Genomic DNA, 15,396 nt, shown 5'->3' with positions numbered 1-15,396 from the left:
CCATTCCAGGAAGTTGTACCTGACCACAACTCCATGGGCCCTCAGTTCTATAGTTATTGGGGCCTTCCAGAGTGTGATCAACAAAGTTTGACTCCCCCGAGTCTACTGAGTTCCCTGGAGCCCCCTCAAAATCCAGCGACACCGACCAGATCACAACGAGTGCGTTGGAGAGCGTAGGTCTTCCAGGATCTAATGTTATTTATCTAATGTTCCATATTAATATTCTAATTAAAACCACAAGATTTGTAGTTCACTATAAAAATATAAAGCTTTCCAAATTGCCGTAGGCCAGGGGTAGGCAACCTTAGCTCTTTTATGTCTCGTGGACTTCAACTCCCAGAATTCCTGAGCCAGCCATGAAGTCCATGAGTCATAAAAGAGCCAAGGTTGCCTACCCCTGCCGTTGAATACCCAGTAGCAATTACATTAGTGTGTTTTGCTGAATAGATAGCAATATAAGTTCTACACTTTTTTTGAAACTTAATGTGAAGAATTCTGATTTATATGAAGAAATTTTTGACTTATTAAATATTGGTGTGATAGGGAGGAAAGGAGCATGGTGTTCCCATTTTGGTCTCTGAAATTCATCCGGGTCAGCCTGCTGATCGGTGTGGAGGTCTGCATGTTGGAGATGCCATTCTGGCAGTTAATGGAGTTAATCTGAGAGATGCCAAACACAAAGAGGCTGTAACTATTCTTTCGCAACAGGTAATTTTGTATGTGTTAATGTTCATATACTATACATATCATATTTCCCTGTTCTTTTGGAATAAGTATACCAGAAGATTTATTTTCAGTTTCAGCATCTCAGCCATGCGTTACTATGTTTTCTAATTATGGGAAATGATAATTGTCTATTATTAAATACATCAGTGTAAGTAACTAGAATTTCCAAGAGCTCTGAGTTACCCTAAACCAGGATGTTGATGTATAGTTCTCCAATTGCAAAATTATGTTACAATAAAGATAGTACTGATCTATGTGACATTTTTTAAAAAAAATCTGGTCTATCTTGTAGAGCTGACATCAATCTTTCAAGTCTGAATGTGTTTCCTCCTCCTTCCCTTTATCTTCACATGAATTAAGGAGGGGCTTGATGGCAGTGTTTTTTCACGTTACTTTCTTGACCCAGACTCAGGCCCCTTTTATATTACTGTTGCCTTCCTCCTAGCCTTCAAGGACATTTTCTCTCCCTGCCACAGATGGAATTTACTTGATAGTTTATGAAGGGATAAGTCAAGTAAACAGATTGAGGTTTGTATATTATTGTACTTGTTTTTCCATAAGTGAACAAATTATATTGAATAACTTAGTCTTGGTAGGGGGTGAGAGGAGCAGGTAAAAGAAAGGTCTTAAACGTTGCCTCCTATTATGGAAATATGCTGCCATTGAAGATGTACCTTGCCCCCTTCACTTCTGGCATTCAAGAAAATCTGAAAAACTTTCCAAACAAGCATTTGAGGATATGTTTTTTGGAGTTGTAGGATATAACTGACACAGTAAGATTTAACAGAGTCTTTTTATATTGTTTATACAGTGCCCAGAAACCTGAGATTGGGCAGTCTAAAAATTAAATAAATAAATTTCATGCGTACTGCTCACATCCCCCAAAATAGTCCCATAGATCAGAAGTAAAGCTAAGCATTTCTGGCTTTTAATTCAGAATAACCAAAAAGGCTTCTTTTTAAAAATGTCTTATTCCATTGATGAGTCAGACTGTCAGTGAATATTCTATATAGATATTTATTTTAAGACTTCTCATCTTGCAACTTAATCTTTTTTACTCTTTTTTTCTTTGCTATTATATCATATATCTTCTATGATTCTAAGCATCCATTGCTTGATGTTTAAATTAAGAGAGGAAAATCAGTGCAATGAGCAGAAAAGAGACAGATGAGATGCACATTTAATTCTACTATTTCTTTTTTTTGCTTGTAGCTTGTAGCATCATAGTGGACACAGACATCTAAAATTCAGTTGTTTTTGTTCTTTTAGAGGATCATGTATAAATTGTTTTCATATATTTATTAATTTTGTAGAGTTGGGATTAGGATTAGGGTTGGGGTAAGGGTTAGGGTTAGAGTTAGGTTTTTTAAAATAACATTCTTAATATTTAGCAAACAGCATTTTGTCTGGGTTCATGTATTTAAAAAGCAATGAGTAATAATTAATTTCTACATTGTCATAATCAATGTTAGTTAATTGCTCAAAGTCTTCTTACTAATATATCTTCAGTATGACATACTACATGTAATGTTCCTTTCTCTCTAACTCGTTTTTCTAGCCAGATTATTTTTATTTTGTATTCTAGAGAGGAGAAATCGAATTTGAAGTTGTATACGTTGCTCCTGAAGTAGACTCAGATGATGAAAATGTAGAATACGAGGATGAGAGTGGACATCGCTATCGTCTGTATCTTGATGAATTGGAAGAAGGTAGCAATTGTGCTTCCGGTAGAAAAGATGGAAGTGGAGATAAACCATTACTAGGTAAAGTTTCTTAAAAGACAGACTATAGATAAAAGTCCACTAGATCAGAATTAAATTATTCTAGTTTTCATATATTTCTTTTGGTAAATGTTAATTAAAATAAACCCTGCATGTTACTAAATTTATTTGCCAATTACACTTAGGATTCTATGTCTTTAGAAAGGGTTTTGCAACCTCAATAACACAAGATTGATAAATAGCAGAAAGAAGAGTTTATCAGAATGGCAATAATCATTCTTGTTCTAGTTATTGTTTTTTTTATTTTTCTATATAAATAGCCCTTTTCCCAGAACTCTTAAAATTATATATTCTTAATGCAGTAGTGAAACAAGCTTTCTTTCTTTCTTTTTTTTGAGGGAAAAAAGGTGGTCTTTTAAAATTATAAATCTTAAAATTTATAGTACACTGCAATTTCTCTTGGATGCTGTAACATCAACAATGCCCTTGTATGTCCTCCATAGAATCTCACATTTAAAGTATGTGTTTATCTCTTTCTTTTTCTCTTGGGATTTCTGCTATCTTAATTTGGTGCCTGGACCAAATTATTGGCAACGTTGATCATTGTCAAAAAAAGTTGCTCCTTTCATTCTACAGTGTGTTATTTTTTTTCTTACAGTATTTGATAAGAAAGCAAGTATTGATGGCCATGAAAATGGAGACCTGGGGAATACAATTGAAACTGAAGAGACTGTATCTAAACTAGCCCAGTCTTCTGAGAGCTTAGCCTAACCCCCCCTGAATGGGACTAGTCTCTCCTTTAAGATGGGTTTCATGGGCTGTTCTATATGCTAAATGCCACAGAAAGTTACAATGAAGGACTGTTCATAAGGTAAAGAGACACTGTGTTACCATTGTCTGTAAAACAAATCTGTTCTGATTGATTACCTCAGGGCTTCGTTATGAACAAGTCTAAATGTGCAAAATGTTTCACTTTTCTAAAAAGTTGCCTATGAACTATAGCACCAAAGTATTACTTTCTCCCCCAAGACTTCTCCTGAGGTCATTTTGGATTGTACCTATGAATGCAAGTATAGAGAGATGCAGAGGAGCTTTAATGCTTGATTCTTCTCACATATACCAAAAACAAATAAAATGGTATCCATTTGCTAATAAAATAGGCTTCAGCTAACAAGTAAGAATGGTTAATGGTTTTAAAATACACCTTGCAGGAAGGTGAGAAGCAACCCCCCCAAAACATAATATTTATAATATTCAAAATAAAAATATATGTTGCTTTAAAATGCACACATAAGATTTTAAGTAACGATTAAGTATTTATTTGGAAGCAATCTTACTTAGCTCTGAATTTGTAGTTTTCTTCTTTCAGATATTCTTGCCTGTCAATGCTGGATTTAAATATATTCCTAAAGCATCAAGCAGAATATTATGGTAACTTAAAGAAAAACACAAAATATGAAATGAACTAACTTTACTTAAGTCTACTCATAAAATTGTACAAGTGTCCATTTTCTCCGAGCTGAGTAAACTTGGATTCATATAGTGGTTCATCCTATTGCTCTATAATTTTATAATCACTGCACATGTCAAGTAGGAACTAGCTTGTCTGAAGGAATTCAGTGTTCCATAGATTAGTAATTCTAGTATATTTCTAAAGTTGTAAAGTATAGCTCACTTAAATTAGCTCTGGGCCGTTCCAAGGGCCCTCTTTCACCTTTACCCTGATCATATTGTAGATAACTACAAACTGATCATTCAGTTTCTATTCACAATCTATCTGATTGTATTCTTAGTGATAATTGGGGAGGGGTGATTTTTATAATGGCACGAGGAAAGGCTATTTAAATTTGCTACTAAAATTCTCTGCAAAAGCAGTAGGTTCACATGAGGTAATTTATTGGGCACATAGTAAGCAGCATTGCCTCATTGTAAGTTATCAGTTCATGGCTAGTCATCAATTTATGTGGGATAATTGGTCATGTAATCATTGCCCAAGTCATCTCCAAAATAAATTTTTGGTAAGCACCGATCATACCTGACTTTTTACAGGCAAGACTATAGCAGCAGTCTTGTCAGAAGCTAACTTGTCAGGTCCATTCCGTGAGTAGAGCTATTGTAGGTGAAGTTCTCTACTTATGATGATGATGATGATGGGGGTTTAATAATTACTACTCAGATTGCTAATCAGTAGTCACAATGCCATCAGTGACTCATGTCATGTTACGTGAAGACGTTGGCACAAGCCATCTCTGAAAAGGGATAGTCAAGCATATTCTGTATCTTGTGAGGTTCATGCAGGACTGGCAGAAAAATGATTAAAGCCCTGATACTTCACAGAACTATATTTTTTGGTATAATTTTTTAAAAAGCTCAAATGTTCCAAAACCTGAAAGCTCAAGGCACTTTTAGAATATGTTGATATTAATGGGGTTGTCTTGGCTAAATTCTTGTACTGCTGTGTATGTGTGTGTGTGTGTGTGTTTGTTTAGGTACATGTGTGTATACATACCTACACACCCACATACCCACATATAAATGTATGCATATGTGACATATTAGACTGCACACTCTGTATGCAAATGGTTAAAAACCATGTAGCTTTTTTAAATTATAGGATAAAGCATGAAATGCCTGCTTTCCATTCACTTTCCTACAGGCAATTGAAATGTAATATTTAAAAATGTATTTTGAGAGTGGAAATAATGTAACATGAAACTTTGTGTTTTTTTTCTATTGACTGTACATAAATGGAGACAGTATAAAAAGGCCTTTAATGTAATGTCAGTTAACCTTATGTTCAATGTTTAAAATGTTGTGTTATAGAACACGTTTAAATATATCTCTTCTAGGTGCACTACATACATGTTTATAGAGAACTTTAAAATGTAAATACTGTATGCAAATATTTTGCCATTTATAATGTTGCTCATAAAATAACTTTCGTTCATTTCACTTACTTGCTTATGAAATTGTATTTAATTTGCAGTAAATTTTAATTGCTGCCCTGATGAATGTCTCATTGTTAAAATTATCTTAACCAGAACATTTATTTTCAAGGCAAGCCAGGATTTTCAGTTAGGCAATGAGACTGAAAAGAATATATAAAGTTGCTATCTTGTCTATTAGGTACTTTATATGTGATATTTGGGGATTTAATTTTTATCTAAATGGTCTTTGTTTTGCAACAGGAAACACAAGTAATCTATAAATTGGATGTGGCATTTGAAAAGATGCATTTATTTTCTACATTCATGCAAAGAAGTTGAGGCAGGACTTTAAAGTGCAAGTTTCAGATTGAAACACTAATATATTTACAAACTTCTTTTTTTTTAATTGAAAAGTTTTACAGTACATTTTATTTATAACAAAACAAAACAAAACCCCTCCCAACCCCCTCCCCTCTTCCCAACCCTCCCCAACACCTCCCTCCCTCCCCCCTCCCCGACTTCCCAGAGCTAAATAGAAGGTATAAAAGTAAAAATAATCATAATCTACCATATGCAAACAACAATAAACTGTTAAATCTATCGCACTTTAACTCTTATAAAATGACTACAAGCAACATAAATATCACATCAGTACTTATTCAAATGCTAAATGAAACTTTTTAGTCCCATATTTATTCTGAATGTAATCAATCCATTTTTTCCACTCTACAATATATCTCTGTTGCGAATGGTCTTTCAAATACGCTGAGATCTTTGCCATTTCCGCCAGGTTGGAAACTTTTAAAGTCCATTCTTCTATAGTCGGCAGTTCTTCCTTCTTCCAATATTGCCCTACTAAAAGTCTTGCTGCCGTAATTAAATTCAACATCAACTTAGTGTCCACACCAGTAGTATCAGTAATAATGCCCAGTAAAAACAATTGCAGACAAAACTTCTGAAAAGGCTGATAGAATACTTACAGAATAACTTCTAGTGGGACCTGAAAAGGAATATAGATAATGTATAGACAGATGTAACTTCAAAATTTTGTGACTGACAAAGGGTTAAAGGGATACTAGTATTGCTATTTCAAGCTTTTTAGGGCAGCTTGCATGTTAGGCCACAGGCTCCCCCTCACTCCTGTCAGTAGAGGCCAGGGAGGATATATATCTATGTGTTGGGTGGAGCACCTGGTCTACCAAAAATAAAGCAGTCTGTTCTGCATTTTGCTCCAGTCTAGGAGCATCTTTTGCAGGCAGAGGTCACTACTGTGAACAGTGTAAACTCAAAATTTTGTGACTGACAAAGAGAAGATACTCCTAGACTGGAGCGAAACACAGAACAGACTGCTTTATATTTGGTAGACCGGTTGCTTCACCCAACACATAGAGAGATGTAACTGTAATGCTGCAGCTCATTTTTGGGTACAGAACACATGAGAAAAAAAATTGCATCCCCTCTCTTGAATTTAAAAATGTTTTTTTTTTCTATTTGGTGTCACTTTTTATACTCAAAGTAGAGCCTTATGTCTGTTTTCCCCTTAGATAATCAATATTTCAGTAGTCCATTTCTGTTTTATTTTCATTGCACATTGCCATTTATTAAAAACAAACCACTGAACTGTATGACAGATAACAAACAGCAGGGAAAGAGGTTTCTGGCCATACTTAGATAATTTTTTGAAATATTGCCCTGATGCTATAAGTGGATAGAAATTCCTCTGCTATTTAATAATCCCTAGGGGCTTGCTAGACTGGCAGGGTAACGGATTTACCAGAAGTGACTTCTCATTATTTTCCCCTTCTCTGGCAATAAAGGAAATATTCATCTTGTACTTTCTAGGGATATTACAAATTAGAGTTCCAGGAAAAGTCAGCCTGAATAGTTTTATGTTTTTCTGATGTGAAAGTGTTAATTCAAAGATTATAAAGGAAAGAGATTAGTATTTCATTTTTGGACATTCAGTTTTTCCTTGCTCTTGTAAATTGAATTAGTCTAAGTTAATATAAAAGTTTTGAAGGAATTGGTTGCTTTTGATAGAACCTGCAAACTTTCTTTCACAAAATGAAAAATAAAAGTACTTAAGTACTTGTGAAGTGGTGTAACCATATTTACTGCTGATAATTGTTAACTAAATGGCTGAAGTTATATTAAACTAGTAGCTTAGTCTAAGGCTTAATATATTTTTTCCATTCATTTCATTAACATCCCTTCAGTTAGGTAACAGCAAATTTGAATTAATGAGAAAAAGATGAAATGTTGGAGGATAGCTGTTCCTGTAATGATTTAGGAGTAGACAGAGTATTATGAGGTTCAGATTTAATTGAAATTTTTTATTAATATTTCAAGAAGCTGCTCATACGTTTTGAAACAACATAAATACCTATGCTGGGGGAAAAGAAACTGGAGATTGTCATTTTTCATGATCCAATTTTCCAATTCCAATCAATGTAGACCTAAGTAGAGAAGACTTTTGTCAGAAAAAGGTAGCAAATGGGGCAGATTTCCTCACTGAACATATTCATTCTTTGTGAATATCTGCAAAGCTTGAACAGGATTTCAAATAACCCCTATATTCCCCTCCAAGAATAGCATCTCACATGCTTGCAAAGCTGCTCCCAGGAGCCAGAAAATTTCTGGTGTGGCATATAATATGATATACAATCCCCATCCAAAGTGAAAATTACTATTTTCCTATTTACATATGGAAATACTTTTGGTGAAAACACACATAAAATTAGATGCATCTTGGCTGATTTTAATGATGGGTTTTTTTTATATAGGTGCTGGAAGACTGTTTATTTTAGGCTTAATTCTTAGATGATTAGACATGTTTTTTTGGTATGGAAGAGGCATAATATTTATTTGATTTGCATTCTGCTTTTCTGCCAATAGGGTACTTACAATAGCTGATGGCAAAAGTAGTACTGTACATGATCCATTATTTCTATTGTTTAAAGTATACAGTAAAAATATATTCATTTTTTATTCCACAATTGTTTAATTGTTGAAGTAATGACTGATGTCTGTATGGTCTGTTATCACTATTCATCTCTAACAGATGTGACATACTTTGTAATTCAAAAGGATGTTTAAATTTACAAGAGGCTGGATGTTAACAGTGTATTAATTGTAGTGAAAGTTGCTTAGTCATTAGTAGCTTAAATAGAAGCCATCATTATAATGCAGCTTTTAATTTTTTATGTATTTTATTGCTGTGATTTCTGTGTCATTCCATTTCTGAAGACTTGCAGTGACCACCTGCATTATAATCAAATTAAAAACAAAAAATCAATGCAATTATAACCAATCACTTCAAAGCCTTACCATTTTGTGTAGCATAACTATTCATCCCTAGAAGTCATTCTAAAGAGGTACTTTTTTTTTGATCTCCAAAAATGTAGCAAATAAGGATAAGTTCAGTTATTTGGGGTAAATTATTACAAGGGAGAAGAGAGACTGAATTTTATAAATAACAGTGACTCCTTTTTCCTTTTGGCTAGCTAGAGATTGCTTTGGATGTGTAACTACCTAACTGATTTGGGTGTGAATCATTAACAAAAATATGATACAATCCTCCTTTTCTTTGATTTCATTTGCCTTTTGAAATGCTTTCTGCAGGAAATCAGTGATTTAGTACATAGATGTAACATTGATTTGAAAGTAGATTTTTTATTGTTTGGTGTCATAGCTAGGGGAAGAAAAATAAAATGTTTGACTAATACTAATACTGCAGTTTCAGAACTGATGTTGGTTCCATTGAGCTTTTAGTGGGCATAAGTAAATGTTCTTAAGCTTACTTTAGTTTGTCTCATTCAACTGAAATATTTATTAAATACGGCATGTAATTTCAAATGCAGAGCAACTTTCTTTTACCCAGGATTGAATATAGTAAAATACTCCTGAGTTAGTAGAATACGATATCAGATTTTAAAACCTATCATATAAATATTCTTTGAAATTGAAGCTAAACTTTACATTATTGCACATATGTTTCAGCATCTTTGCCAGCGACTAGGTGGCAAAGAATAAAAATATGCTACCAAATTAATTTGTATATTTTATGTAGTTTTCAATTCTATGATTTATGTCTACAATAAGACTTAGTTGCACTCTTTGTTTATGTTGTTGGGCATAACATAATGTATATTTACCAAACTGTCGGTAAACAGATGATATGCTTGAAAGAAAAACAACTTTGCTTGTTTCATAAATCAGGAAAGCTGTCTTCAATAAGATCTGCTTGTTAGATTTGTATGCATCCTTTCCTAGATTATTGCTTTCAACAGAAATCAAAGTGCATGTGATTTTGCTTTCTTAAAATTCACATTTCTAGAAAGATGGTGTGGGTATAGGTGTCCTATAATCAGTTTACTGATTCTGTAGTAGTATTTTTAATCACTAATTTGAATATGATATTTAGAAGATTGGTCTCAACTTTAAAATGATTTGAGGAATAAAATAGCATACCTAACATTTCACTTTTTGTAGTAGGGACGCTCTCATTGTTACTTTATTATTCAAAAGCGCTGTTTTGTATCAGTAGTCATCTGCTGTGATAGTATTGGCTACGTTTATTTTTGTGAAACTTTAAAAAATAGTATGATAAATTGTCTAAATTTGTTCTGATGTTGTTTAGTTGATAAGTTGTTAAGCAAAATCACTGACTACCTAGGGGACATTGACTCCCCACAACCCCAAAATATTTTGAATCTATTTTGTGGAGAAGTCTGTGTTCTATGTGTGTTTCACTTTGTAGTTAAGAACCTTTATTTAATTTCTGCAAATCTAATAGGCATAATAATTTGGATTTTATTCAGTTATATTTTACTGTCTTCAGATACAGACAGAAAACATTTATCATACTGATACTTGTGCAAACACATTTATTTATTATTTATTTATTTATTTATTTATTTAATTTGTATACCGCCCTTCTCCCGAAGGACTCAGGGCGGTGAACAGGGCAATACATAATAAAAAACAAGGTACAAAAATTAAAAAGTAATTAAACAGCAATGCCCGTAATAAATTAATACAGATTAAAAGGTTAAGATCAATTTATAAAACCTGACCCCATCCCATCAGGCCAGGCCAGCTTGTTCAAAGAGGTAGGTTTTAAGATCGTGCCGGAAGGAGCGGAGATCAGGCGCCATCCGGAGCTCGACCGGAAGATGGTTCCATAAATCCGGCGCGCCCACAGAGAACGCCCTCCCCCTGGGGGCCACCAGTCGGCATTCTTTGACCGGTGGCACCCTGAGGAGGCCCTCTCTGTGGGAGCGTACTGGGCGGAGGGAAGTTGACGCCGGCCGCAGGTGCTCCCCAAGGTATTCCGGACCCATGCCATGTAGGGCTTTGTAGGTCATTACTAACACCTTGAATCTCACCCGGAAGACAACTGGAAGCCAATGCAGCTCGCGGAGCAGAGGTGTGACATGGGAGTGTCGGGAAACTCCCAACACAACTCTCGCGGCTGCATTCTGTACCAGTTGGAGCCTCCGAGTGGTCTTCAAGGGTAGCCCCATGTAGAGAGTGTTGCAGTAGTCAAGACGAGAGGTCACGAGCGCGTGAGTGACCGTACGTAGGGCATCCCGGTCTAGATAGGGCCGCAACTGGCGCACCAGGCGAACCTGGGCGAAGGCCCCCCTAGTCACAGCTACTATATGGTCTTCTAGGGAAAGCTGTGAATCGAGGAGGACTCCCAAGTTGCGAGCCCTATCTACGGGGGGTAATAACTCACCCCCCATAACGAGGGGTGGAATATCCTGAATATCCCGAGATGCCGGTACGCACAGCCACTCAGTCTTGTCAGGGTTGAGTCGAAGCCTGTTCCTCCCCATGCAGACCCGAACCGCCTCCAGGCAACGGGACATCACGTCGAGGGCATCACTGGGGTGGTTTGGGGTCGAAATGAAAAGCATACTGATGATACCCAACTGAATTATCACAGAAAATGTTCATCAATCAGAATAGAGCTGAAAGGGACCTTGGAGATCTTCTAGTCCAGCCCCTTGCTCAAGCAGGAGCCCTATATCACTTCAGACAAGTGGCTATCCAGTTGTTTCTTAAAAACTTCCAGTGATGGAGCATTCACAACTTCTGGAGACAAGCTGTTCCACTGGTTGATTGTCCTCATTGTTAGGAAGTTTCTCCTTAATTCCAGGTTGCATCTCTTCTTGATTAGTTTCCATCCATTCTTTCTTGTCTTGCCTTCTGGTGCTTTGGAAAATAAATTGACCCCCTCTTCTTTGTGGCAGCCCCTCAAATACTGGAACACTGCTATCATGTCCCCCCTCGTCCTCTTTTCTTTAGACTGGCCATTCCAAAATCCTGCAACTATTCTTATATGTTTTGGTCTTGAGGCCTTTAATCATCTTAGTTGCTCTTCTTTGCTTTTATATAACATTTATAAACATATTTGATAGGTTCAGCTGTGATCTAGAATTTTCCGGTCCCAGAAAATAATGTTATTTTTCAGTTTAATGCAGAGTGGTGGCTTTCTTTTTTTCTTACTATCTGGCCTGCTTTTGTTTGTTCACTAGGCTTTCCCCCCCCCCCCCTTTTATTATTTTATAAATTACTCAAGGCAGCAAAACATACATATTTATTCCTTTGCCTGTTTTCCCCAAAACACAGGTTAATTATCGTCACTATTAGGAAGTTTCTCCTTAATTCCAGGTTGCTTCTCTCCTTAATTAGTTTCCATCCATTGTTTCTTGACCTGCCTTCTGGTGCTGTGGAAAATAAATTGACCCCCTCTTCTTTGTGGCAGCCTCTCAAATACTGGAATACTGGTATTGTATCCCCCCTAGGCCTTCTTTTCTCTAGACTAGCCAAACCCAAATCCTGCAATCATTCTTAATATGTTTTAGTCTCCAGGCCTTTAATCATCTTAGTTGCTTTTCTTTGCACTTTTTCCAAAATCTCAACATCTTTTTTGTAATGTGGCCAAAACTGGATGCATCATTCCAGGTGTGGTCTTACTAAGGCTTTACAAAGCGGTACTAATTTTTTCACGTGATTTTGATTCTGTGCCTCTGTTTATACAACCAAGGATTGTATTAGCTTTTTTGGCGGCTGCTGCACACTGCTGACTCATTTTTAAGTGATTGTCCACTAGGACTCCAAGGTCCCTCTCACAGTTAATGTTTTTGAGCCAGGTCTCGCCTAATCTTGGTGGAGCAGTGGGCTAATGCCTCCTTAAATAACACCAGCTGCCTGCAATTAGTGCAGGTTCGAGTCCCACCAGGCTCAAGGTTGACTCAGCCTTCCATCCTTCCGAGGTAGGTAAAATGAGGACCCAGATTGTTGGGGGCAATAAGCTGACTTTGTAATAATGCCGCTTGGGGGGGGGGGAAGCCCTAATAAGCAGGCATATACATAGAATGAAGGCTATTGCTAAGCACATTGATTTGTGCTTAGATTGTAAGCCGCCCTGAGTCTTCGGAGAAGGGCGGGATATAAATGGGATTAAATAAATAAATCTGTACTTGTACCTTTGCCCAGATGTAAAATTTGGCTTTTCTCCACATTAAATGTCATTTTGTTGGATAAGGCCCATTGTTCAAGTCTGTCAAGATCTTTTTGGGTCCTGAGCTTGTCTTTTGGGGTATTGGCTATTCCTCCCAGCTTAGTGTCATCCTCAAATTACATGAATTCCCTTTCTATTCCCTCATCTAAGTAATTTAGGAAGATACCGAAGAGTACTGGGCCTAAAACGGAACCTTGTGGCACCCTCTGCTTACTTCCGGCCATGTAGATGTAGTACCATTAAGGACTACTTGTTGAGTATGGTTTCTCAGGCAGTTACAAATCCATCTCCTGGTTTCTAGGCCAGCACCTTAACCACTACATGAAGGTAATACAGTGAATTACAAAACAACAACAACAAAAACTGTCCATGTATTACAGTGAAGTGATTGTTTCTTAGATAAAAAGCATGGGCAGGAGTCACTGCATTATCTGTTTTGACCGTATTGTTATCTCTGGGCAATAAGTGGTTCTGAGATTTGCTTTGAGCAACATTTTCTTCAGAGTTCAAAACAACTATAGCTGAAAAGACTTGAATTTCTAATTAAACAATTTTTTTTAAAAAACAACAACCCTAGTGCAGTAAACATTGGATTTCAGGTTTGCTCCATTTCCCCAATTAAGAGAAAGTTAAAACCTATAAGGTTACATACAGATCTGAGAGGGAATAAGTTACTGAAGGCTGGGTGTAGCATATGTAAAGATTGTATTAAAAAGCATGTTTATATATACTTTAACAATATAGTAGAAATTAATTCAGACATTATTTCCCCTTAAAGTATCTTGAACTGTAGAAGCGAGAGCATCTTCCTTGTGAGTTTATGTTAAACTTTACCCCAGTCTTCAAGTATAGTTATTTAGTGTAGTTGCTCAGGGTCAACTGATTCCCTGCTGTAGCAGTGATCTTTTTCCTAATTGGGGTGGCGGGAAAGAGAGGGAAAGGTTTTGTACACATCATGGTGCAAGTGGAACATTTATTTTCCAGTACACTTTGACTCATTAAAAAAAAAACCCAGAGCAAAGCCCTGAGTTAAACATGTACCTAAAAACAAAAGACTCTGAAGCATAGGATTTAATCTCAAGAAATAAATCTTTAATCAAATTATCTAACTACTTATTTGTAACCTGTCAGAACTAGTTAGCTGCCCTATCACAACATGACACTTGCCATGTTTTGTTTTTTGATTTTGCCAAAACTACTCTTGCTGTTCTTGTCTAACTGCCAAAAAGGAGGTATATTTCTGTATTCTTTGCTATTAATCAGCAATTTTGGGGCTCTTATCACTATGTCTCTCAGAGAAGTACATCAGCAGACTTTTTAAAAAATGGGAACTGGAATAAGCAGCATTTAAAATTATCTAGTCCACAGTCATTCTGTTGTAGGTCACTGAATATTTTATGATTGCACTAAAAGGAAGAAATAAAAGATCATCTTTCAGCATATGGAAACTACTGAGGCAGTTACATATTGTCCAGCCTCACAGGAATACTTTTTCCACCATGGTCTTAGTTATTGAATTTTCTACCCCTACCCACATTGTATTAGCTGAATATAGTTTAGTGTAGCTCTGACAAACAATGAAGAAATCTGTAAAATAAATTAGCAGTGTAGTTTCATTGAGCTAATAATACTATTTCAAAGGACAGTTCCAAAGATTGTAGAGTGCTGCATAAACAATGGGCCAAAAATAAAATACCTCTATAGATAAATTGCCATGAGAATGCTCCCTACATCAGATTTTAAAGCAATTTAGCTGAACAAAAATGTCTTATAGCAGACCAAATGTTATTTACATCTGCTCTGAATTATCCTTTATTAGAAAAGTTCTGTGCTCTGAATTAATAGAGATGGGCCATGGCTTAGCTTTGTCTGGAAATTTTCTCATTACATTGTATTTACCTGTGTTTCCCAAAAAATAAGACCCGGTGTTATTTTTTTTTTGCCTCCAAAAGAGACACCAGGTCTTATTTTCGGAGGGTGCCAGACCTCCCACATCGACACCTGTTGTGCTGCTGCTTGACTGCTGCGGCTGCTTGCTGCCACTTGCAGCCGGATGCCATTGCGCCATTGCCGCTCCTTGCGGCAAGACGCTGCATGGTGCTTCGGGACGCTTCTGCTCATGCAGCACTTTCAGCTGCTTCTGCCACGTGGCTCTTTGGGCCATTTCTGCTACTCGTGGCAGAAGCCGCAGAAACGGTCCAAAGTGCCACGTGGCCTCTTGCCACGAGTAGCGGAAGCGGCCTGAAGCACTGCATGAGCAGCAGAAGCAGCCCAAAGCATGCGAGTAGAAGCAGCCCAAAGCGTGTGAGCAGCAGAAGCAGCCTGAAGTGCTGTGTGGCTTGCTGCTAGCAGCAGAAGCAGCCCCAAGCACCATCTGGCGTCCTGCTGTGATCAGCAGCAACGGTGCAATGCGCCACATGGCATCCAGCCGCAAGTGGCGGCAAGCAGCCGCGTGACAGGTGTCAGGGTGTGGGAGGCCTGGCTGTGGTGG

General features: G+C 36.9%; 2 protein-coding genes across 7 annotated transcripts in view; one reads left to right on the top strand and one right to left on the bottom strand.

Annotated features, from left to right (window-relative positions):
- Nucleotides 1-15,396, top strand: part of GOPC (golgi associated PDZ and coiled-coil motif containing) — a 44,675-nt gene that overhangs the window by 18,975 nt on the left and 10,304 nt on the right. For 4 of the 6 annotated variants that reach the window (XR_014028441.1, XR_014028442.1, XR_014028443.1 and 1 more), the window contains exons 7-9: nt 544-708; nt 2,312-2,489; nt 3,106-3,318. Coding sequence is in view for 2 of the 6 variants with exons in the window: in XM_081343524.1 (XP_081199650.1) it covers nt 544-708; nt 2,312-2,489; nt 3,106-3,218 (456 nt within the window). In the remaining 4 variants the exon portion in view is untranslated. Of the gene's footprint in view, nt 1-543; nt 709-2,311; nt 2,490-3,105; nt 5,438-15,396 lie in introns of those variants that run through there. The other 2 variants (XM_081343524.1, XM_081343525.1) reach the window with 2 other exon arrangements.
- The window catches only part of DCBLD1 (discoidin, CUB and LCCL domain containing 1), a 51,963-nt gene continuing 42,075 nt past the window's right edge, over nt 5,509-15,396 (bottom strand). The window contains exons 16-17 of the mRNA XM_081343507.1: nt 7,758-7,830; nt 5,509-6,374 (exon numbers count right to left, since the gene is read on the bottom strand). The gene's annotated coding sequence lies outside the window, so the exon portion shown is untranslated. The remainder of the gene's footprint in view (nt 6,375-7,757; nt 7,831-15,396) is intronic.

Source organism: Vipera berus, assembly GCF_964194415.1.
Source record: "Vipera berus genome assembly, chromosome: 1".
NCBI classification, from domain to species: Eukaryota; Metazoa; Chordata; class Lepidosauria; order Squamata; family Viperidae; genus Vipera; species Vipera berus.
The sequence above is the reverse complement of the archived record's forward strand: the minus strand, read 5'-3'. Positions and strand labels throughout refer to the sequence as shown.